General features: G+C 37.5%; 1 protein-coding gene across 7 annotated transcripts in view; it reads right to left on the reverse strand.

The window, feature by feature from the left end:
* The window catches only part of CTNND2 (catenin delta 2), a 576,017-nt gene that overhangs the window by 59,102 nt on the left and 490,869 nt on the right, over positions 1-26,046 (reverse strand). For all 7 annotated transcript variants that reach the window (XM_054164400.1, XM_054164398.1, XM_054164401.1 and 4 more), the window contains 2 exons: positions 16,355-16,528; positions 7,314-7,464 (listed from right to left, as the gene is read on the reverse strand). In XM_054164400.1, coding sequence (XP_054020375.1) covers positions 7,314-7,464; positions 16,355-16,528 — 325 coding nt within the window. The remainder of the gene's footprint in view (positions 1-7,313; positions 7,465-16,354; positions 16,529-26,046) is intronic.

The raw sequence follows: 26,046 nt of genomic DNA on the forward strand, positions 1-26,046 counted from the left end.
GCTGACAAGCAACCCTTCCCAGAACGAGCATATTGAGAAACAGAGATGCAAATTAATATTGAATTGTTTGAAACATCAATCTTCTGAGTAAGAAATGTAGAAACACTTACAATTTAATTGCTTCCTATCTTGTGCAGAAGAATAGAACCAAATGGAAATTGTTAATCTCAAAAAAAAAAAAAAAAAAGGAAAAAAAAGGGGGCACTTTCTTATCTGTGAAATGCACAACAGTGAAAATCCATATCCATTGAATACTTGTTGGGTTTTGTGGTGTTTTTTGGCAGTCACACTGAACTTAGGCTTTCCCAGGTCACCTCTACAAGATTCTGCGATTGTTATGACTTGTACTCAAGTGTTTAGTCTTAAGTAATACTGAAAGTGAATATGAATTTACAAAATCTGTAACAAAGACTTTATGGTTTATAAACCTTAAAACATTTTATGGCATCATTTGAAATTACTGCTGTCATCCAGACACGCTTTCATGATGCAATACGGCAGAAGATTCTCTTGAGACTTTGGAATTTAAAATAGAAGTACTGGCACTTCCCAGGCTTCTCTCGGTTCTCACACAGGACCTGTTACACCACAAATCCCAAGATACTAGGTAATGGAAGCAGGAGGAACACCTAGAGGTGCCATTTTCTCTCTTTTGTCCACCACAGAAGCCAACCTGACCATCTGAAACACCATCTTTTTTTCAAACAGTTCACAGTACAGAAAAATCCCCCCAAACTCAGACAGCCATACTTAGGCAATATGGAAGTTCAGATGTAAAAGACTTAATTTATTCTTGAAACAGCTTGATCTTGACTTTGATAATAAAACGAAAATTCAGTTTTACCAACTCTAGTTTTCTTCCTAAATCCCTTCACTTGAGAATGTTATTTAATAAGAAGAAAACCTTTCCTAACCTCTGTATCTACAGGCCTGCTTGTCAGAAATATATTTGAGATAAACTGCAGCAGAAGGCAATGCACAAGTGGCTAAAGGCACATAAAAAGTCAAAATCTTGTTGACACAACGCTTTTACACTTTAATGGAAAAATACTCAGAATTTAAACTTTCACCAGTTTAAATTTTCAGGCATCTTATGTGTAGAACACTGGAAACCAGGGAATTGGAACTTTGCCATATAGGTGCTATAAAACATCAAAGCTTAATTAGGCATTTACCACGTTAACTAACTTAATCTTTCCTCTGTTGGTAAGGAGCATCAACATATCTTCCACTTCCTAAATCAACTTCTTAGGTATCTGTTTATTGAAATATAGCTTTTAGACAGATCAACTATTAAACACAATGACTGAAGTACAACAAAAGCTGACACAAATTAAACAAACGGCAGCATGTATGTAGTCTTCACCTTCTTCTAAATAAATGTCCATGATTCCTGATTAATACTTTCTGGCATCTTGTGCATTGCAAATTTATGTCAATATAACATTTCAGTAACTAAGATGCCTTTAAAGTTGATTAAAAATCCCATTAATAAAAATTGTCTCCTTTTCAGATCCTTGCAGATTTATGTATGAGAAATTCAGAAGCACACACATTTAACAAAGAAAGAAAACTGCATCAAGACACTCTTAAGCAGGATGAAAGTTACATACTTGGTTCAGTCATGTCCCAACCCATTTCCATATTCTCTATCAATGTACATTACTAGGATGTAGAATTTCTTAGAGCTGCTGTTCTGGCAACTACAAAACTGAACATGGTTTCCACTTTGATCTATTCCTAATATTGGAACAAAGTTACCGTCTTAAAAGGGGGCCACATTCTAGGAGAACCCCATGTAGTTATTTATGTTTTAGAAAAATCATGTTCCACTGTGAGAATGCAAACACTTGCTGCAGATGGTATTTTCAGCCCAACAGCTGAAAGCTAATCTTTCCAAATATGAAGCAGTATCACACTCTGAAATAGCATACCTGACTCTGCTTTGAGTCCAAGGCTAGGCAAGATGACCTCCTGTGGTTCCTTCCAACCTGAAGTTATTCTGTGAGTCTAACTCTCTAATATTAGAGTTCTGAACTACTGATACAGATTTCAATCAAATATTCTTAAGTTTAGCAATAAAACTTTGAAGCAAACACTAATTATTTCAAGCTCCCAAACAGATCCACGTTGGTCACGAGATGGCAAGTCATACATATATATATATGGCAATATATACATTCCCTAGAATTTTTTAATCGCTCAGCAATGGTGAGACAGTAATACAGGGTGAGATTCATTGCACTGCATGATGAGTGAAATAAATCACTTTCTAGGAGACTCTCTGTATCAGTTAACTATAAGAGAGTCTAATATAGGTATCTTGTATCAGACAATGAACTTTTAGACATCCAGCAAGATTAAGCAGGTTCCAACACACACTTACAAACAATTTCATTGATACACGATATACTATCCTCGAATTTTGTGTCTATTTTATAACAGCATTACCAACACACGTATAGTGAATTGATAATAACTCAGTACTGACACATTGTAAGCCCCAGCTCAGGCATACTTATTTAAAAATGACCCCTAAAGCAAGCCCTGTTTCAGAACCTGATTCAAAACCTCGTGAAGGCAGCAGAAATTGTACTGTTAACTTCACGTACCTGAATCACCCATTTACAGTGATAGCAGGATGTGTTATGTATTACAACATTTCAGTTTAACCCATCAAACTCCCTAGAATTTAGAGCCTAAACAGACAAAAAACTTTAGTATAATTGTCCTCCTTTCCCTGCCCCACCCCCCCCAAGTGTGAGTGGTTAAAGTACTTCCAGTCTCTAAAACCACTTTTAACTTAACTATAATAATTCAGGCCAAGAAACCATGAGAAAGAATGGTGCACTTGAATTACTGCTACAATATTTCTCTCAGTCAGCACTGACTCAGAATAACATTAATAAGCACTTTCAGGATAAGGTAAAACTCTTAGAATCTTAAGCACACAACTGTGCATCTAAATGTTAGAAATTTTATTTTCAACTCTGCATTCACTCCAAAGCCCTTACTCTTTGTACTTATCAGTACACAGTATGAAATGCAATACTAATACAAATTCCAAACTGCACTCCAAGAGGGCAAGTCCTGTACTGTACATATTCTGCTGCATAGGAATAGTGACAAATTTCTCATCTAGGTCAGCTTTAAAACTCAGCTTAACTCTTCTGAAAGACCAGCTACTGCACTTCAAAATGCCACAATAACTGTAATTTAAAACCAAAGGTAAATGTCATGTATATACAAGAACAATGCAAATGCAAATTTTGGGAATAAAGATTCTTCCTTTCAAAATTTCACTGACAGGGACAGTTTGTACCTGCTGGTGTAGGCAGAATAACAAGTCACATAGTTTTCAATTAACTGTGAATTTAATACTCTCTTTTGTTAAAGAGGTCATGGATGGCAGCAGAGAGCAAAACTGTTGGCTGCTTCAGACAAAAGAAAGATGAAGCTGGCTCATTCCCTGAATCAAATGGAGAATCTTGGTTTGGAAAGCCACCTCACATGCAGAGTGGTGAGAGGGAATAGAAAGAAAGGAAGCTGCTGCACCAGGGCTTGCTGGGAGACTCTAGGGAGGTAAAGAGAGTTTGTTTAAAGTGTCAGGTAATCCTCAAGTTAAAAACTACATTCCTGAGGGAGAATAATGCAATATCTTCAATTAAGTCACTTACATAGTGCTGAGAGATACAGAAAGGTGAGTTTGTTATTCTGCTCCTGCCTCCTTCCCCTTTTTATTTTTGAGAGATGGAATGGTAAAGGAAGAAGAATGGAATTGGGGAAGACAGAGCTGCACAGAGGTCATCAACAAAGCTCTCAGAGTACCTGTGGGGGGAAAAAGTAAATTTTTTCTATCTAAAGGAACATTCAAAAGCAAAAAGTAAGTGATTTTTGGCCAATTCAGAGGTACCTAGTGGGGATGGGGGGGTGAAGCTAATGGTCCAGTGGAGTAGCTCAGCAGAGGTAGAAACTGATTCACAGAAGGAAAGCAAGCCTTCAAAAATGCTTGCAGAGCACATGAGAAGAAGCAGGTGGATGCTGGGGTACCAGAGGGACATGGGTGTTACGCAGCTGAGATTGCTGAAACCAAAGATGGACAAACCAGGCAGTATCAGTAGTGGGTCTTTTCAAGATCCACAGTACCACTTTTCTCAGCTGTGGCATGGCTGAGAGAAAGAAAAGGCTGATAAACCTTCTCATGGGGTGCACTCTTGTGAAGCAACATAGAGTGGGTACTATTTCATGCAGATGAGGATTCTGAAAGGCAAGTGGAAAATGAATGTGATCTGACTGTATCCAAGAACGTAACTGAGTAGTATGCCCAAGGGAGGAAACCTACGTGTGGGATTACCTAGTACAAGTACTTAGTAAGCCAGGTTTACTGTATGTTTGTCTGAATGTAGTTTAACTTTGGGAAAGAGAAAGACGAATATGCCTGCTGTCTCAACCTGGAGACACATGGCACAACACAAAAGTGGTGGAGAAGTAGAAAAAAAGCGTCTTCTTAAGGACACAAAGCATGCTTGAAATGAAACCCAGGAAGAAGACCTAAACATAATTTAAGAAAACGCTGTTTGGCTTGGATAAATTAAAAGAGAAGCCTGGCACCAATCTTTAGCAATATAACAACACATCTGACAGCTCTGTAAGTAAAACAAAACAGATTGGTCAATTCCATGAAATCAAAAAGAAACTCATGGACATCTGAAAAAAACATGGTTTTGTTTGTTTTGTACTTCTGTACAGGTGAGCCTGAATTTTAGCAAGCTTTCTGATATATTTGCCAGATGTCTCAAGAGTGATTTATGGGATGCTTGGCAGCAGCACAAAGAAATATTTCATTCTCTGGCCCATTTCAGTAAAAATTTGTCAGTCGGCAAGAGAATCACAGCACCACTGAAAAGAAAGCTTTGAAGATGCATTAAAAAAACCCAGCCAACTCAATTTGACTTATGACATTTTAATATGTATGTGTGTGCGTGTATATATACATCTCTCAATAGTTGGAAAATTCAACTATAAAAAAGTTTACCTTAAGAAGGAAATTCTAGTTAATGGGGTAGAGTTTGTCACCACGAGACTATGATACACAAACAAAAACTGCAAAGAAGAAATATAAGCAGGATGCCAATTCTGCCTAGGCAGAAAGATGATTGAGCAACTAGCCTGAAAAAGCCCCTTTTGAGTTCTCCTTTCCATAACAGCTAGGGCATTGTAGAATATATGAAACTCTAATATTCACAGAAAAGGACTGCCTACAACATGAGTTGAAATCCTTGACCACTTCAGGTGTTAAGCATTTGTAAAAATCAGTGTCATGGTATGACTTATTTGCTAAAAAATATTCAGGAACAAGAGAAATAATGACTGTTATTACTGCTTCTTTGAAGTTCAGTGATGAAAGCCAAAGAAATTAACATATAAAGATCACAGCTGAAATGGTACAGGAATTATAGTCATCATTTCCCTGGCACATCGGCATGTTTGGACTTTAAACTACAGCAAATTTGTATTGCAGTCATGAAGTACAATTCCACAGAACCTGAGCAGCACTGTACAGCCATTAGAAGTTGGCTACATAAATACTTTTATGAGGTGTTATTTTCAACAGACTTTTCCCACCTTTTAAAAATTCATCTTTATATCACCTGTTCTTCAAGAATTTAATAAAATATTAAAATGTTTAGGTTGTGCAAACTTCTTATGCACAGTTTACCCAGTATTTTGATTGGCATGTCATACTAAGCTCAATTCACGTGTGCAGGTTTGGGAAGGAAATAGAGCTTTCAATTACGAACTAAACATGAAAACTCAGAAAAGGCAACCACGTATAGTCTAATTCATGTCTACACTCTACAAATTCAAGTGCAAAGAGTTTTTTGTGATGTTAATAAGCAGAGGTAAGAGATTATAGAAGGTAAGGGTGTGGTTTGTGAAACCTGTAGATGAAGTGCCACAAAGGAACAAGATGTGAAATCATAGACTCTGACATGCTGTAGACTGAATGTGGAGGTGGGATCATGACACTTGGAAAAAAAAAAAAAAGGTTTGATGCTATATGGCCCTATTATACCTGCTTCAGTAGTAATTTCTACTTTATAATTCCTAGAGAACAATAGAAAACCACTAAAAACATATATGCAATACACTGCTTCCTGAAAGCTGAACACATTACATAGAATAAATCTAATTTAATGCCAATTTTATCAATTATAACATGAGCAAAAGCTGAAAATGCAGGCTAGTGTCACAGATTAGGCATCATTCTTGAGTTCAGTCCTGGGGCAACCACAACAGATTTACACTATTCACCAACCTCTACCTGTGTTTGCTTTACATTTTATCAGTAACATCTCTTTAGTTAGTGTAATACCTGAGAGGAGTGATTGCTTTGCTTTAACAAGTTCTGGGGCACTGCTGTAATGGAGCACTAACCCTGAGAAAGCACTGGATACAAACAATAAAACACTCTAATCAAGTTATCCATTTGTGGAATTCTATAATTAGAAAAAGAAGTATGCTGTAATGATAAATTAACAAGTTAGCAAAAATGACCAAAAAATATGCTCTTACTGTACAGAAGTCGAAACAGTTTTGTCATGACTGTTGAAATAGTTTGAAGGCAAGGAATTGATCGCTTTTCAGTGATGGAACGTGAAAATAATAGTTCAATGATCCTCTGTATTTGGATGAATTGCAGATATAAACCAAATCCTAACTAAAATCAAGCAAAAAGAATCCAAAAGACCCAGGATGATTGCTTACCATACCATCAGAATTCAGGGACAACAATGATTCACGTAAATTATTATTCTCTTCCTTAAGTGCGCATGTGTTTGTGAATCAATTACCTACCTGTTCTCTTGCTGCACCTATTAATCAGTAAATTCATAGAACCATCTTAAAATCTTTATGACTTTTCACTTCATGACCCCAAAATTACTTGCAATCTGAGGATTAGCAGTGGCTGCTCTAATTAGAGTCTTGATCTAGAAGATACCAGTGCTATTGCCAGCCTAGGAATGAAATGCTAAAGCAGAACAAAGCCATTCCTTTTCTTATGGAGATTACAGCATGACAGATCATGAAATATTGCATGATGTTTCATTACTTTAACAATTCCTTGTAATACAGCACTAAGCTATCACATAAAATCTGAATATGACACATTAGAGAAAGAATTAAAGAAATTGTGCTAGAACTGTGAGAAAAAATGTTTTCATTGTGCTCATTCTGCTGTAAACAGGAAAAAAAAGCACCCACACATCACAAATCTCACAAAATGCACAGATTGTTTGGAAAGAACATACCTATTAACTCCTTATTTCTGACATCTAAGGCCATGTTTCGTAAAGCTGTAGCAACTGCACATACCACACGGTCATTGTCTATTCGAAGCAGTTCCACCAGGATTGGCAATCCTTTTTCTTTGCGGACAGCAGCACGGATGTACACCGACCACTGTAAAGACATGGGCAAGAGCAGGAAGAGGAAAGTCAGAATCACTACCACAAGCAAGGCTTCTGAGATTACAACAGACACAGAGTAACAAGTAAAAGACCTAAGTAGATGCAAACTCTTTAGAGGGGAAACAATTTCACTTATGATGCTAGGCAGCCACTTGATTTGGAAATTTGCACTAATGTTTTCTGGTGTCACAGAAATTAAATGATTAATTGATTTCATTCTCAGTCCACCCACCTATGTTTTCACAGCTCAAATAATGCAGACCACTTGCTTTGCATCAGCATTTCCTATGCAAAATCTCATGATGCTTTTGCACTACTAAAACAACAAAAATTGTACTACAAAATATTTTCATTACAAAACATGTCCAAGAGGTCTAAGTATTTCTTTGTTATTGCTATAAGAACTATTTGATCTAAACCCATGGAAATGCTGTTATGATTGTTGACTTGTTAAAAAAGAACAAAAGAGGACAACTTAATGTCTGGTTCTGGCATCTATAGTGGTGTCATGGGTTGAGTTACATGTGCTGCTGATATTGAATACCATGCTGCTGTCATGCCAGCTTCAAAATGAAAATGCTGGTTAAAGCAAAGTATCAGGAGGCTTGAAGTTCAGATTGTAACATGAGAGGCTTCCTCTTGCACTTGCTGCTTTTGGTTTCTGGTGTTTGGGGTGTTGGGCTTTTTCCTTTGGGCTGGCTGGGGTGGGTAAGGTGTTGCTGCTTCTGCAGTTTGCTGTGCTTTTCTGCAAATGGGCTAAGGTGATTGTGAATTGTATTATCGCTATCTCATTTCTAGTAAAACCCTCTATCTCTACTCTTTATCTCAACCCACAGGTCTTTTTGTGTTGGGGGAGAGGTGTGGGGGGGAAGAGAACGAGGTTCATGAAAGCAGGCTGTGTTAACCCAGGACAAGTGGTCTTAACCAGGAGTTAGAGATTCACGTAGGTGCAGGTATGTGCTGTGTTGTGCTACATGTACCACACTGCAAGATATACCCAGCAGCTAACCATATACAAGAAGCCTCTAGGCATTTCCCATTCAGCAGCTGGTCATGCCAGCACTCCCATGCCTTTATCTCAAAGCAAAACAATTGTCTTTATCTCAAAGCAATGCACAGTATTCTTGTGTCAATATCCTTTTAGAACTGTTTACTTCTAAGAAAACCCTGCAGGACCTCTAGAAACTCTGAAGCCAGTGAACCTCTCCATGGGTGAGATCTGTGCAGTGTGCATGACTAGGAGATCTACCCAATGCTGCACAGCTCTGGGTTCCCAGCATCTGAAAGAATGAAAGACTAACTACACTTTTTTCATCTCACTTTTGGGTGCAGAACTTGGAAAAAACATAAGACCAAGCTGTGACCTTGTGGTTTTAAGATCTATGGTTATTGTCAAATTTGAGGTAGTTGGACACCTGCAGGATGTGCAGCTTCTCTCAGCACAGCCTCCTACAAAACAAGCCATCTACCAGGTATATATTACTTCCCACATCCTGAACTGTTCTCTGGAATTTTCATAAGGTCCACATTCATGCACCTTGCACTGATATTTGAAAGGAACTTATTGAAGCAGAGCTTCTCCCTTCTTTCAGTGCTATGGCATAGGCACTTATCCTGCCATTGTACCTGGAAGGTGAAGACAAATTCCTGGAAGGCCTTAGCCTTAGAAATACATCAAATATTTCAGGAATTAGGGTGAAAAGCTTTAGGAATTTCAGATCATGACAACCCTTCTCTTCTGACAAACCTTTCTTAGACAAAAAGAATTTAAATCATAGAATCAGTAAGGCTGGAAAAAACCTCAGAGATCATCAAGTCCAACCTGTCACCCAACACCTCATGACTACGCCAAGAACAGTTACATCACAATAGCATTGCTCCATAAGCAGAGTAAAAACAAAATCCATGACATAATTAGAAAAAGGTAAGCATGGTCACTGTCAGCAGACCATGCTTAACCTCTGTGTATGGCCTTTACTTACCACAGTTGAGTGCCCACTTTAAAAGCAAGCATCTTTTTATACTATAGACATGTGCCCTGCATAGCAAAAGCCAGAAGATATTTTACGATAAGAACATTAGATATGGAGAAAGGAAAGGGCTGAAATGTTGCAACATCTGGTGTGCAAATTCATTCCAGGTGACATCATTCAGGGGAAATTTGGAAAAAGGAGAAGAAATTAGCATTTAAAGAACATTATTTTATTATTTCTCCTCTGTAGTAACTATGCATAACAAAAGCAAGCTGGCTGAACTTCACTGCAGATGAAAAGTGATAATGGTGATGATAAGTTTTCAAGTCAGATAAATGGGACATGGGGTTCTTGGCATCACTGAGCACAGTAACATAATATGTCTAAAACATGAATGTGCCATCATTTCCTGCAGCAAAGCAAATAGCTATTAGGCGAGAGAATTGGTAGCAGGATTCTTGATCTATCTATCTTACTCTATGCTCTCTTCATCAGCCTCCCCTCTAGAACCAGTGTATAGGATGACCATCAGATTAAAAACTGAAACACATTTTAAGGATTAGTGAGCTTAACACAAAGTATGCCTTGATTTTAATGGGATATTCATTATAAACTATGTGATGAAAACACTAAATTAATCTTTCTAAGCTTCCTCTTTTCAAAACATGTATTTACATGCCTGTTAGACATATTCCCACCTGCATCTGGAAGTACTTAAAGCAATAGGTCTTTGTAATTAAAAATTCCCATCACTGTATCTCAGGGCAGGCCTCTGTCGAGTCTGCTGCCATTACAAAGTGACTGTCACAGTGACAGTTCATGGTAGCAGTGAGACTATTCTGAGAAAGAAATGAGCCTGTCCAGTTGAGATGAGAGGTCAAGCTAGCAGACTGTATACTGAAAGACGCTGTCATTCTCTATGGAAGTATGTCACAGAGGTACTGTCTCCAATATGGATTATATGGGGAATCAGTAGGGGTGTTTGGTTTTAAATAAGTATTTGTGTCTATTCAGTATCAGAGAGAATACAAAATGATGCTATAGACTATTCACTCTATTATAAAACACTCCACATTAAAATCTCAGTAAGAGTTTTCCTTTGGTTATTTCCAGCTGGCTACCAAGGGAAAACACAAGTATTTGTTTTCTGAAACCTAGGTTTACAACAGTCCTCTTGCGTTGTAGTATTTTCATTCCAAAACAGAAGTTTAAAACAAAGAATGTTTTCCTTTAACCCTAAGGAGAGGGAGAAACACTGAAATAACTGAGTATTAAAAAAAAGGAAATACAAATTCCTTACTGAAAAAAATACATGCAAGCCTCCAGCATCCATAATGAATCAATTAGTCTGATCACAATAGTTAAAAATACAGCTTCAAAGTTTTCATAGGGGACAAAATACTGATATAATGTTTTACAGATGGTAATACACACGCACACACATAAAAAGATGGGAGAAAGAGAGAAAACTGTTACAAAACCTCTCCCTCGTGCATTTCTAGCCCCTCTCCCAGCTCTCCTTTTCCAGAGGATGTCATCTGCTTTGAGAAAAGCCTGCAGACTCTTCAATGTGTGATTTGCTATCATTTCAATCTGCATTTTCAAGTCATGCACCTTAGGCAGAAACACAGAAATGTCTATTAATTGTTTCAACGGTCTGTGGAGAACCTTCCATGTAGAAGGTGGTAAAGAAATGTCTGTGTCTTTCCTTAAGCTGCCAATTAGGACAAATCCCTGCAAGCAATTATGTTTCACTTGCAGATTTCAGTAACGCCCAAATTGAGGCGCCTCAAAACAGCAATTTTGGTCTCACACAAAATGTAAAAACTGATTTGCTCTTGTGTACACTGATGATCCTTCTGTTTGCCTAAAGCCATAGTGAAATGTGCCTGCATTTACACATTGCAGGTCAATTGCTAATCTGAGCTCAGTGAAGTATGAAAGAAAAGTATGAAAAATCATAAAACAGAAGAGACAAAGGGTTTGTTGCCTGTCAGTAGGTAAATGAGGCACTCTGCCAATATGTTTAATCATCCTGTTACTCTACAAATCAGTGGAAGCGTCAATGATCAAATAACTGTTCAGTTTGTAACGAGAAAGGGCTCCTGTGGGAACAGTAAACAGTTTAGAAAACAAGGAGCCAAAAACTGAAATAAAATTATGACTGTTCCATCAGATCGCAACTAAATTATCATAGACAGGCACAGGAGCCACAATGTGTGCATGAATACTCCTTACAGATAAATGAATTTGGGGGGCATAATTACTATACATCACTTTGAAGGTATTTAGTGAATCTCTATGTCCACTTTCATTAGTAGCTCCCTTTCTATTTCTGTAGTAGTGATTCAGTACAAAAATACAGTAAACCAGAACATTATTTTTCAGTTTGTCACAGTTAATATTATAAAGGATCCCTTCCAGAACTGAATGCCTATAGGGCCTGAGATTACATTAGGCTGAACTCAACATAAGAGTAATTAACCTAGATAAAACTTAATTTTTTTTCCAGAATAATTGAAAAGTATCTAGGCAATTAATTCATTTGAGTGTTTAAAATGGTTTTCTTTATTCTCCTATGAAGAATCACTACATAGACCAAACTAAAAATGAAGACATTTCCAGCACAAAAAGAAAATACTCCACCAAAACTCCCCCTTCCTCCACAATGAATATCAACACTGCATACACTTGATATTTGGAATGGATTCATGTTCCTGCCGTAGACACCAGAGTTATCAGAGTACCTCCAAAATATCTCACCATCAAATACTTCAGTTTTGACACATCTCATGGGAAGCAAGCTGACTGGGTAGAACAAAGGATTACTTTGAATCATGAATTCACCACAAGCTACTGTGCTCCCATTCCACAAACTGATGCCCATGTGGATGTCCTCATGATGTCTGTGACACAGAAGTTGGCTGCAGCAGGTCTTGCTGCTTGACTATTGTCCAGTCACTTGAATCTTGTCTTTCTTTCTATCAAGACAATATTTTTTTCCTGTATTAATTCATGACACCATATGTCCATGGATGATTCTTACCCGGGTAAGAATTCCCGACAGAATAAAGCATTCATTATTTTAAAACTTTGGTTGGTTACTTGATCCGTTATAAGCAGCCTTCCCCATTGTATCACACAAGGATTCATAATACTAATATTTTGGAGAAAGTTAATGTAATCTTTTAAACTTGAATAAAAAAAAAACCTTTCTTCAGCAACAGCCCCAAACTCCAAATGATTAATATGCAAAAATAGCTGGAATCATCAGAAAAGTCTGGCAGGGAACCCACAATATGTCCTTGCCTGATAAGAGGAAGATAAATAACTTAGATGCCTGCTGCTTTAGACAATAATTGCTCATTATTGGCAAGTTTCTGGATGGTAAGGAGCTCAAAACTCTTTTCAAGCTACTCTTTGAAGTAGCTGTACTGACCTTGTGACTGAATTTGTCCCTTTAATGTTTTCAGTTTTCTTATCTAATAACTTAGTTAATGGAGCTCTTGTTCCCATGAAATTTAGATTCTCTAGGAAGAAATGAAGAACATAAATGTTGCTTGTCTAAGGAAAAAAGACTGAGATGACATGTAGCCATCTCAAGAGATCAGGAAGGTCTATAAAATCCATTCACATGGGTATTGTACCTGTTGGGGATCAGAGATGGGAACATTCAGTTGTCTAACCAAAGAGCTTGATGACTATAATCAAACACGAAAGTAAAGGGGAAGAAGGTTGAAAGAACTAGCTAAAGTATGCTACAGCTTCATGCAAATACAAGACTTAGAGCTGAACTTGATCCTGATGTTAAGGAGTCCAAGGACAAGTAAGGAGGTGCATCAGCAGAAGTGTCACCTTGGACTTTCATTGAGCAAACTTTGGCCTGTTTCAAAATGTGTCTGACAGTCTCTTCAGAGGCAGTCCTGAAGGGCAAAGTAGTCCAGGAAGGCACAATACTCTTCAAGAAGGAAGTCTTAAATGCACAGGAACAGGCCATCCCAATGTGCTGTAAGATGAGCCAGTGAAGAAGAAGAATGGCCTGGCTAAAGAGCTCTAGAGTTTTGGCTGGAGCTCAGGAGAAAAACTTAAGAGTTTATGATCTCTGGAAGAGGGGGCAGGCCACTCAGAAGGACTACAAGAATACTGTGAGGCAATGTCAGGAAAAAAATTAGAAGGGCCAAAGCCCAACTAGAACTTAATCTAGCTACTGCTGTAGAAAACAAAAAAATGTTTCCATAAATACATTCATAAGGAAAGAAGTGCTAAGGCAAATCTCCATCCTGTATTGGATGTTGGGGGAAATAGTAACGAAGGATAAGGAAAAGGCAGAGGTACTGAATGCCTTCTTTATCTCAGTCATTTATATGAAGACTAGTTGTTCTTCCAATACCCAGCCCCTGATCTATGTGCTGATTTTATGTGTATGTATCAAGTGGAAACTATATTACCTGAAATAAAACTTTCAGACTCTCTTAGCTGTTTAATCCTTAAAGCCACATAATTCTGCTTTCTTTTTGTGTTTGAGATTTCTGAAAGCACTGTAGGGGAGCTAGACACGTATTTGTTAATTCTAGTGCAGGCATTTATGTAAATTGCCTACACATTTTTTCTTTCTTTCTTTCTTTTTTTTTTTTTCCCCAAAATTAATCAGGCTTCTCTTATCTGCCCCTTTTCCCTTCATAAATGCATTGGCTAAGCACCGTTCATATTAAAAATGTTACCTGGACACTCAATAGGATTAGCCAGCTTTACACCAAACGAACAAAAAGGGTGAAGCAGCTAGGAAAGAACTATGCAAGTATATCAACTGCAATGTTTTTGTTCCAGAATAGACCTCTCTTCGGGAGTGTGTGAGCACGCCTGGTGTGCCAGGTGCCTCATATATTCTAGGATTCTTCAGGCATTAAAAAAACGCTGGCAGGAAAAAAAAAAACCTGAACATTTGCTATTGCTATTAATATTAATTCTTATGCAATTTGCTCTTTTTCGCTCTTTCAGCCCATCATACAGTTCTTCTTGAAAGATTTCAAGTAAAAATAAAATAAAATAAAAAAAAATCTTATTTTTATATAATTATAATTACTTGGAGTATCAAAAAAAAAAAAAAATTACAGTCTTTTAAGAGTTTCTGCCTTTTCTTTCAGACACTTTATATCCAGAAGACTGCATCACTGGAAATGAGAGGTCAAAAGGTGGAACTATCAATGCTTATGCAATCCCCAAAGAGGATTATTCCCCTCACAAAAATGGATAGAATGGCATGTGAAATTAAGGATATTCATTCTGTGTCTGCACATCACTTGTAATGGAATTAGTGAATCTTTAGAAAAATAGAACAATAAAAGAACAATTGAGCTTTTCCCATGGTATCAACACAGACAGTATTAAAGTCCAAATTAGTTTTTCTAACCTGGCATTTACCAAGGAGCCCTGCAGAGCCTTCCACCGTCTCCCTGCACACCTCTGCCAACTAAAGGATAACAGGTATACAGATATATCAGAAATTGGAGAAGTGGCATCGTTTGGATTTTAGCACTCCTGTAAGTTCTGGCACATATCCATGCATTGTTTTCTCATTTGGATAAGGACTACACCCATTCCCAGATGGATAACATACATTTCTTCTGTTTCTGTGCCAGGACTACACAATAAGGTGTGGTCTACAATATGAGAATAATAAAAGTGTAATGATTTTCAGGCACAGTGTATGTGTAGCACTTTGTAGGCCAAGAATCACTGGACAGATACTTTGCTACTCATGTCATATGTTATTGAATGCAACAGTCAAAGACATTTTATAAGTTTGGTGGCACACAGTGATCACAAAAAATCATGCCTCTGAAGATCTACTGAAAGTGACATCTCAACTTCTAATAAAACTTTATGAGGTAAATAGCTCAATCTATTAGTGTCAGGGCTATCATTTCAAAATGAATTAAATTAGTATTTGCATATCGCATATGAATGCCCGACTGTTTAAAACACAGTAGGATACCATCTGAGACACAACTTTGATAACTGCATTTCCCCATACTTGTGTGTTTTCATAGTTTACTTAAAACAATGCATTATATTTATACACTAGGTTTTGGTAGTTAATACTTGCACTCGATCAAGGCAGTTTACCATCAGGAAGGAATTACCCTATGAACTAAACCAGGCTCAACTGTTGTCTTGCATTTCACTGATTTAGAAATTTGGAAATATTTTCAAAATGTAATAACCTATTTTTTTCCCTTTTTGGTTTCTGAATTTACTGCCAACAACACAAGAGAGAAAATTGGAGCTTTGCAATACAGCTGAAAAATACAGTTGGCTAGAAGAGTGTCATGATTGAGCACTTCCTTGTTGATTGTACGGATTTAATCATATTGTCAACATATTTTAACAATGTCTTATTAAAAATAAAGTACATGGAAAAATTATTTGTGCTGGTACCACAGCATTTTCACATCATATCTTGCTCTGCTGTGGCCTGGTTTCTCTTAAGAGACAGAATGTCAACCAGTTTCTGCAGTGACAGCACAGTTTCATTTGATTGTCACTGGTGGTATTTTCTGTTCATTTTTCATGACTCTGTCACTCAGATTCATAAAGAAGCTGCTTCTCCTCATTTGGATGCTGGTTTTCAGTGGTAATTTTTCATGCTTGATTTGACCAATGATGATTTTCGCTGCTCTATGCTAACTTTTGCTATGATATGGCTATTTGTATCAATTCAGAGGACTTAAAATTTATTACCTCAAATTTGACTGCAGATAGTGTTTTGAAAACTGAAGATTTTTTTCCACTACAAGGAGTATTTAGATACACTTATCAGATACATTTACATTTGTATCACCAACTTTCTGTCATCTGTAGGGCTTTTTCTGAAGTGAAGAAGAAATACTATCAGATTAACGTTCCTACCTTCCAACTCCCAGCAGCCAGGTTCTGCAGTGCCCCTGCTGCCCCCTCCAGCGTGTCTGGATTTGAGCACTCAGAAAGAAGTGTGAGGTAGGGTTTGACTATTGAAGGGTGCCACAGCATCTGGATTCCTTTGGGTGGTTCTGCACAGTCTGGGAGAGGTCCTACACCATCCCACTGTTGGAAAGTACAAATCAGATTATCAGCAACCAGTGAAATACTTGAGAACTGCCTCACTTGAAGCTATAACATCAATGTGTACGTGCATGAACGCATCCACCCACCAAACAGTCATTCTCAGTTCAAGCATGTCATGTGATTCTTCATAGAAAAATCAAATTTCCTACTCAACACTCCTTACAGAGCTGCAGCACTGGCAGAAATCACAGTGTTTTAACTAGCTGACATAACAAACCCACTTTTCACTGCATTCATTTTCATGGGTGGGAACAGAAGCCTAGTGAGCAGGAACACATCTTCAGGGGCATTTGCTTGGGAAGAGGAGATTTTCCTTTTTCACATCCTGCTCAGTTCTCTGTATTCTCTCTTTTCTCATGAAAAAAAAAATAACCACCGTAAAACACTACTAGAAAACGAAATCATTCAAGGCAATGAGCCCTCCATCCCCTGAAAGGCCTGTGTGACAAGTCTCTCAACTGCACAGCTTCTGGCTTCTCACCAAGTGCTGTATGCAGCCAGCCAGCCATACAGCCATCCTCTCATTACATACAGAGCTTTGATAAAAATAAACCTAGTTTGATATCCAAAATGGGCCATGTGTTTTAAACCTCTACAACAAGTAGTTCATTGCACAAACCCCACTCTTACCAGAAAGAGAAACTTTATTCCAGTGGAATGCACAGTACTTGCATGAAAGCATAAAAACATCTTAAAAGAAGGAAATTCAAGGTCTTAATTTTGCTTTTTTACACAAAAGTAAGATGTGGAATACACTTAAATGAAATTTTAAATTTGGTGTCTATTTATTTCTATTTTTTTATTAATGTATATTTTGTTTTGCTTTATACATACACAGGGATTCACCACTGTCAGGAACAAGCCTCAACTTTTTAATGGGATGTGTTTTCTAAAACCTGTGACATGTCCAGACTGCATGACACAATATGAAATAAACATTTTAATGCCTTGGGTTAGGGTTTTATGTAGATAAAAAAATGTGTTTTGTAGCATTAAGCATCTATCAGACATACAAAGATAACACGAGCCAAATCAATTCCTTGCTTAGACCTGCAGTGGTTAATTTAATTAATTACAAGTGAAATGACATAAAATACTTGTACTGGGAAAGACCTACAATCTCTCATTTTCAGAAGGTATCAATAATCATTTAATTTATGCTAACTTTAAAAAAATTACATATAGCTTAGGGGGCAGATTACTACTACTGACAATGCAAAACACCATCCTTTTCTACATTAAAGCAGAACAAACACCAAAGTGGAAAGCTAGTGTGACCATTTAATACACATGAGCAGTTACCGAAAACCACTAAGCTGCTCATATAGGAAACTCACTGCACTGGGCAGAAGTTACATAGCTTAAAAGCGATATCCACCTTAGCAGCAAAATCCAGTGGCAGCTGAGAAACAACAGGAAAATTATCTTCTAGAGAAACAGTCTCTTTAAATGACACTATTATAAGGCTGTGACATTAATTTTTAAATACTTTTCTACCTTTAAACCAGTAGGTTGATTTCACTACATGTAACTCAGTTCTCCCTTTTTTCTCCATATTAATCACCATTCTTGCTAGAAATTATTTCTTGTCAGCTCAAATAAAATATATTAAAACCTGTTTCTCATTTGAAAGCTCAGAATTCAATTATTTGCACTGTCAGAATTTTTTTGGAAACAAATGAGAAATATATACTCTAAGTCAAATCTGACCTCACACCAGATATTAGCTTTGTACACCAGGAAGTCTACTAATGAATAACCTGTGATGTTCAAGGGCACAAAGTCATTTGTCTCTTTCCAGTTGGCACAAATTGTGCAAATGAGTAATTTTTGCACAGGATATTTACTACATTATTTGAGGGACAAAGTTACATATAATGTATCAAATGTATCAGAATTACTAAACACAACTTTTGCACATATCTACATGTGGGGATATAACTATTTTTTAAACTTGAGTATTTACACTTTTGCAATCCCAAGGACTACTAAAAGTCAGCTGATGAAACCAGAGCTGTATGTATGTTCATGCTGTGTTGATGCATATAAAGCACTAGAAATTACACTTGCAGATAAATTAATATTTAATGTGGTTTTGCTATTCTGCCCAGTAATGACAGATAATTAAATAAAAAAACCAAACAGGAGACATAGTACTACATTTCCCTGTCTTTCTTGTGATGTATTTTTAGCACAATCACATTGATTTATCACCAGCTATGGGGGAAGATCTTTTTTCTCAAGATACTGTGCTGCCCCAGGGTCCTTGTAGGGGTGATGTAAGTTTTTGGTACCACACACACACATGCAGGGAAGGTGCAGTAAAGCCAGTGACAGTGGATGCTGTACTGTATTCATATGTGGTGTGAGTGTGCCCAGAGAGGCCAAGCTGTGTGCACTGGAAAGGCCGTCACTGCCAATAATGCATGTGCTGTGCCTGTGGTAGCCTCTTCAAGGTCATGTGTGAAAGGGTGACAGAACTAGCTGCTTTCTAGGGGGTAGAGAGCACAAGCAACTATGACCTATTATGTACTCCCTGTCTCCACACTTGAGCTCTCTCTGCTTCTGCATGTGTGATCTCAGCTAAGCCTTCGCTGAAGGTCTTAATGGTTTCTGGCATCTTCTGCATAGCTGAGCCCAGTGACTGCAGCTACACAGCTCAAGTGTTGCAGGGCATGAAGGACTGATAGAGGTTAGAAAAGAAACTACTGCAAAGGACACTTGCCTGATCCTTTATTTTATATTTCATAAATATATAACATCAATTGCCTGAATGAAGAAAAGTATTTTCCCCCAAAGAGTATTACAGTGAATTTTCTCAAATGGTGGCTAAGGCATGGTAGAAGTTGCCTTGTCATTCACACTGTTCAATATTAATGAACCAAGACAGTGTGCTGCACAACTCTACCCAGAGAATTACTGGAATGGTTGCTGTATTGTGGCAGACCATCAAGAATGATCATAGAATGTTAGGGGCCTCCAGAAATTAAAGAGTCCAACACCCACCCCACAGCCTGCAAGCACGACCACTTAGGGAGCACAGGAATGCATCCAGGCAGGTTTTGAGTATCTCTATAGAAGGAGACTCTGCAACCTTGTGAGGCAGCCTATTCCACTGCTCTGTTACACTCTCAGCAAAAAAGTTTTTTCTCATGTTGAGATGGATTTTCCTGTTATTGTTTTCCTGTGATTGAGTAAACTAAGGTCTGTTTGAGATAGGCTGTGGATGTGGTAGGAGGACGCCTGCATGTAATCATGCAATTACACTTCCTAGATTATGCTAAGAAGGGGGAAAAAAAAGACATAAATATTCCTTTCAGGCTTCCCTCCTTCAGCTGAAATATATTGTAGCTGAAGATGACAAACTATTTGTTATGTGGGTAAGATACAAATCTCTAATTTCCTGAAGTCAGTGCAAGGAAGGGATGAAAGTCAAAAAGAATAAAAAGGTGAATACAAAGATCTTTAGGAACAACAGACATTTGAGATTAAGAGTATTCTAACAAAGTTTCTAGAGTTTTCACATTACTAAGGAACTTTGAGAGAAGAAAAAGATCACTTGAGATGCTCCCCCATGACACATAACAGATTATCTAGCACCTTCATTCTCAGTTTAATGAAAGCAAACCCACATTTACATTGCATTTGTACTATCAGGGAAGCCTTCAATTCAGTAACAGACGTACACTGAAGTGGGTTTTGTTATTAGTGAGTATCACAGGATGAAAGATTTTCCTGTCATAAAAAAACCCAGTGTTTTATTTTCATTTATTAAATGAGTACTTTCCTTTCCCCCAGTTAGTGTGTAGCAACACTGCTGAAAAAAGGAAGATATAGGAAACTCGGGAGCTGCTTAAGATAGCCAATTTCTTGCTAATCAACACTTAGCATAACAACCTTGTGCAAGCCAAAGAAGCAACATGTGGAAATAACATCCTTCCTGACCAGAACATGCTAGGAAACACAACCCTTCATCCCCAACCTCAGTTTAAATTTTTAGATAAACTGAGGAGCTGCTGCTACTGCTATGTTTCTGTGCTTATAACTTTGGTACAGCTTGGCAGAGTACAGAAATATACTAGGTAAAATAGTGGCCCCATCACATGAAAAGCTGTATCTGAGATATTTATTCACCTGGATAGAAAAATTTACAGCCCATTTAGCAAGCATGCTAAAGAGGTGTGTAAGTCAATTCATAATGATCTATAACTTGATACATGACAGAAGGTGAAAGAGAAGGTCACTCTCATTTCAAAAGTGTCACATCCATTTAAAAAAAATAAAAAAATCAGATTTTGGGCTAGATTCTGGGTTGCCAAGAATGATCACAGATTCTGAACTTGGGAGGAGCGTGAAGCCAAGAAGTCAGCCTTTTTCTTCTTTGTGAAGAAAGGGAAAGACATTAAATAGCACTACCAGTGTGTTTAGTGGGCTGCATAACAAGAAATAAAATAACGATTAATGACAACTTCTTGGTTCTATTGTGGAAATTGTGCCATATATCTTATTTTCCCTAACAGCCTTTTGTCATAATCCTTGTTCCTTGTACAGCTTGAAGAATAAACCTGTTGGCAGCAGTGTGCATATCTACAACAGAAACGGAATTTTAATCAGTGGAAAAATTAGTTTCACTCTGAAGAGTGATATGATAAAATCCAGAGGTCAATGTCTATGATGCACTAGCTGCAGATGAAGGCCTCTATAGCTGGAGAGCTTTGTGGAGTGAGGGCTCAGTAACTGCTTATCATAGCTAGGCAGCAGAGAGAATATCATGAACAATAGCAATAGAAAGGAATTATAGTCCTTGAGGTCTAAGACAGAAATAAAGTCAGGTTTGTTGAGCCTATTTTTCCTGAGGCCTTTATATGTGCATCATTTTTTTCATAGATAAATTCATTGCTATACCTTTTATCACAAATCTTTAGGTTTGGGGTTCTTCTGTCATTAAACTTGCATGACAAAACAGGCCTCAGGAATTTGAGCTCTGGTAAGCCACAAAAGAGAGGAATGATGACGAGCTCTTTAAACAATACCCATCTTTATTCTGAAATGACCCAAACAATTGTTTCATGTGATTCTAAGGGAAGTCCTTAAATAGTAAGACTAAACTATGACCTTAACAAAGAAACATCTTTTATTTGATTTCAAGATATAGAGAAGCTGCCATGGGTACAGATACCTGATGTCATTAATAAAAAATAAATTCCAATGTGTCCTTGAAAGACTTTGAATTAACCCCCACATTTTATATCACCACTCACTTCTGCTCTCCTCAAGAAAAGTGTAACTACAACTGAAATATAACCTAGAGAAACAGGAATAAAGGGAGACCTTATTTCTGTCTACAACTACCTAAAGGGTGATTGTAGTCAGGTGGGAGGTGGTCTCTTCTCCCAGGCAACCAGCAACAGAACAAGAGGCTTGATCTTAGAAAGAAGTTCTTCACAGAAAGAGTGACTGCCCATTGGAATGGGCTGCCCAGGGAGGTGTTGGGGTCAACATTCCTGGAGTTGTTTAAGAAAAGACTGGATGAGACACTTAGTGCCATGGTCTAGTTGATTAGTTAGGGTTGGGTAATTGGTTGGACTTAATAATGTTGGAGGTCTTTTCCAACCTGGTTGATTCTGTGATTCTAAACCAAAAGCCAAAGAAATTAACTTGTACTTTTTACAGAGAAACCAGTGAGAAATGGACTTCACTGTTACAGAAGAGTTCTCCTGTTTTAAGGCTTAAGAAACAAACTCCCTATCTGTGTACAAGAATTTACTTTCTTTTTTAAGTACCCAAAAAAATACAACTTCATCCACATCTGCTGGCCAAAATGATACATCTGGTATTACTGCACAATTACAGTAGTTTTGCTGCTAGTAGAATCCAGGTAAGTTGAACACTTATTAAAAATTAGAAGACCACCCCATAAGTACCCTATCAGTGACTTCAGAAAAAGTTTAAGACAACACACATTTCATAAACTAAGTGAAGGACTGAAGAAGTTTACTGTAAAATGAAATTTAAAAATTGCATTCACCAAAATCTGAACAGTTTCTTCCCACACAGTTTTGTAACTTCATCTTCCAAGGGAGGCTGAACAGTCAATTTTATTATAGAAGAACCTCATGCATTGCCAAAAAAAAGAATGGTACTTATACCCTCAATACATATTTTCTGGCAACATAGAACGTAGCAGCCTGCAGAACTGGAATCTACTCCCCTGTGAGGTGTTACAACTTTTACAGGTGTGTCTGTACCCTGTGCTTCACCTGACAGCAGAACTCTCAAGTATTGAAGGAATTATGCAGCCAAATTACTTGAGTTTTCATACTTGGGTGAACTCCGTTTAGTTTATCTTTAAGTGACATTAATAATAAGCCCAAAGAAATATTGGGGTTTATGTTTATGAAAAACTTCCAAGAGGTAACTAGGTTTGTATTGTCTAGCATGAACAATCTATTAAAAGTAGCCTGAAGCTCAATGCCTTCCCTTCATGGGACATCGGAGTAACTGGCTGCTTTTACATTTTTCTCAACTTCCATTTATTTGAGTTTCTCTTCCACAGATTTCCAAATCCATGGTGGTGTGCAGCTCCTTCAGTGTTCCAGGTATTGTAAATCGTTCCATTTGATGAAGATCCCATAAGTACGCCTTCATTATTTACACACAAAACACTGTCCATCATGAATGTGATCTTCAGAACTGTATTATATTTCAGAGCATAAAAGCTTCCCTGCTGAGGCACTTCATGAAATCATAGAATCACAGAATCATAGAATGGTCTGGTTTGGAAGGGACCGCCGAAGGTCATCTGGTACAACCCCCTCTGCAGTAAGCAGGGGCATCCTCAACTAGATCAGGCTGCCCAGAGCCCTGTTGAGCCTCACTTTGAACATCTCCAGGGATGGGGACCCAACCAGCTCCCTGGGCAACCTGTTCCAGTGTCCACCACCCTCTTAGTAAAAAACCTGTTTTTAACATTCAATCTAAATCTGCTCTTCTCTAGTTTGAAGCCATTGCCCCTTGTCCTACCATTACAGGCCCCCTTCAGGTACTGGAAGGCTGCTATTAGGTCTCCCCAGAGCCTCCCCTTTTCCAGGCTGAACATAAAGGAATGAGCACTCTAAAAATAGCATCCAAGGGAGAGCACTAGATCTGTTCTGAGGGAAGGAATGAACAGCAGGTAACAGCTTACACACTGTAATTGAAAAGAGATTATGAAAGGCATTACTTGGAAAAAATTTAAGTCTAGCAGAAAAACTATGAGATTACTGTAAAAGAATATGTTCAATATGTAGTGAAAGGGCATGTGAAAAAGTTCTGCAGAAAGTGGTGACGAGCTTTGTTTAGATGGGTGAATTCTGACTAACCTGACGAACACACGATGACCCTATTGTCAGAGACACTTACCTGGAAAAAGACAATTCCAACAGAACACCTAAGAATACTGATTTTACAGTAACCAGAGTATTCCTGACCATGATACAGCATAGAAGAAGAAAATTACCTGGGTTTCCAGTTACTTCTACTTTTTATTAGTATGAATCTACGGGGGTACTGAGAAACTACAAGATAATGACTAAGCCAAAGATAGAAAGAATTTTTTATCTTTTTTAACATAATTGGACTGAGTTCCAGAATGACAGCAAAGTCAACAGATTTTTACAAAATAAATGGATAAAAACGTTTTATATTTTCCCCTACCCTGTGTCTCAAGCTCTATGCAATTAATATAAAGGAACAGCTACGTGAAAATTGAAGGATCATGCATTAAGAATAACACATTCTTCTGCAGAATGCTCACAAGGCTCCCTGAAACTCCTGAACTGAATAATAGCCACAGGTGAGAAGTGGTATATGGCAAGATGGGGTAGACTGTCCAGGTAGAAAGGAAATGAGATGAAAGAAAACAAATAATTAGAAAAATATTTCTTGTATTTCTAAGGCAAAGTGGTCTTGCACACTGCATGATTAGTTCTGAAGAGTTAATTTTATTTCCTTTCCACAGAGAGGCCTAGCGAACATAAACCTGAAAATATATCTACATTTTCACCTTTCTTTGGATTTTGAAAATTATATCAAACTTTTCTATTATACAAACTGATCTGACCATTACCATGCTGCCTACTTATTCTCAGAAATGGTTCATAGAAGCAGACAAAAGGTATCTAAAAGCAGGCAGAAGTACATATGTTGTAAAGGAAATCAGCCAAAAGAGATTAGTCCTTTGGCTCAAATGAGGAGAAAGATCTTTTATAGGGAACCTTTAAAATAGAGAGAAGCTTGACAGGAACATTAAACATTCAGTAGTACAGTTAGAAATATGAATCTGAGATCAGAAATCACAGAAGGAATATAAAAGGACAAATTTAAAAAAGACTTCATGTAGTGTGTTCACGTAAGTGTGCCAGTAAACAGCACATGAAAAGAGAAAGGTGAGTTGCAGTATGACCCATTCATACCTAGACATACTGGTTTTGTTCTTGCACTTTGAGTAACAGCAAGCAGTGTGTGGGAACTGTCAATTCAGCAACTGGGATGATGAATGCTTTATGTGGTAGAAGTTTACTTTGGCATTTTTTATCTCACTGCAGCCTAATACATTAATCCTACCAAAAGGCCACAATAAATTTATTTCAGGACTGTAGTATTTAACGAGAAGAGCAGGTGAAATTGAAGGCCTAATAATCATAAGTACTGCATTTTTCAGTAGGATTTCAGTAAGATTCAGTACCTGACTCTTAGCTAGTTAATGTTTCTATAACTTTTTCACATTAACAAAATTTACCTTTATGACCTCAGGGATATTTTCAATACTGGTTTATATAATTTCCTCAAATACCTTCTGTGCCTAATTGCTTACTCAAATTTTTTCTTTGAGCAATCTGAAACAGAATCGAATGGCAATGGAAAAGGCTAAATCTAGACAAGAGAGAGAGAGAACTAGCTGCTGCCAGCACAGGTAATTTGAAAAAGTTCATAAATGAGTAGCCACTCTCATTGCTCTTAAGTGTGTGGACTAATACAAGAACATCTTTTTTGGTAATAGCATTGTCAGCTTAAAATTTGAGGAATGCTGTTAATGATAAACCAAAGAGATATGTACACTTTAAAAGTGAACTACATAAACCAGCACCTCAACTTGAGGAAACTATCAAGACCGTACTTCTCCATCTTTGTTTGGCAATGACATTAAATACATTAAAACCCTGCATTTAAAAAAAACACATTCAGTCCTCTTGCTCTTTTCAGTCCTGTACAATTTTCTCTCAACATGCAGAGGCAAAGTACAAGACTACCTATGAAGTAAATAAGTACACAAATATAAGCCTGATGTTTCCATGCATCAAGGGCTCTCTAGACACACTTGGAAAGTGTGGTGTAATAATCAGATTACATCTGAATATTAAGACTTACACTTTTCATTATAAATGGCTTCCTATAACACACTGAGCATTTTATAGTATTTATGGCATTCACTGTCTACTTAACACTACAGCTTCCCA

Source organism: Dryobates pubescens, chromosome 9, assembly GCF_014839835.1.
Source record: "Dryobates pubescens isolate bDryPub1 chromosome 9, bDryPub1.pri, whole genome shotgun sequence".
Taxonomy (NCBI): Eukaryota; Metazoa; Chordata; class Aves; order Piciformes; family Picidae; genus Dryobates; species Dryobates pubescens.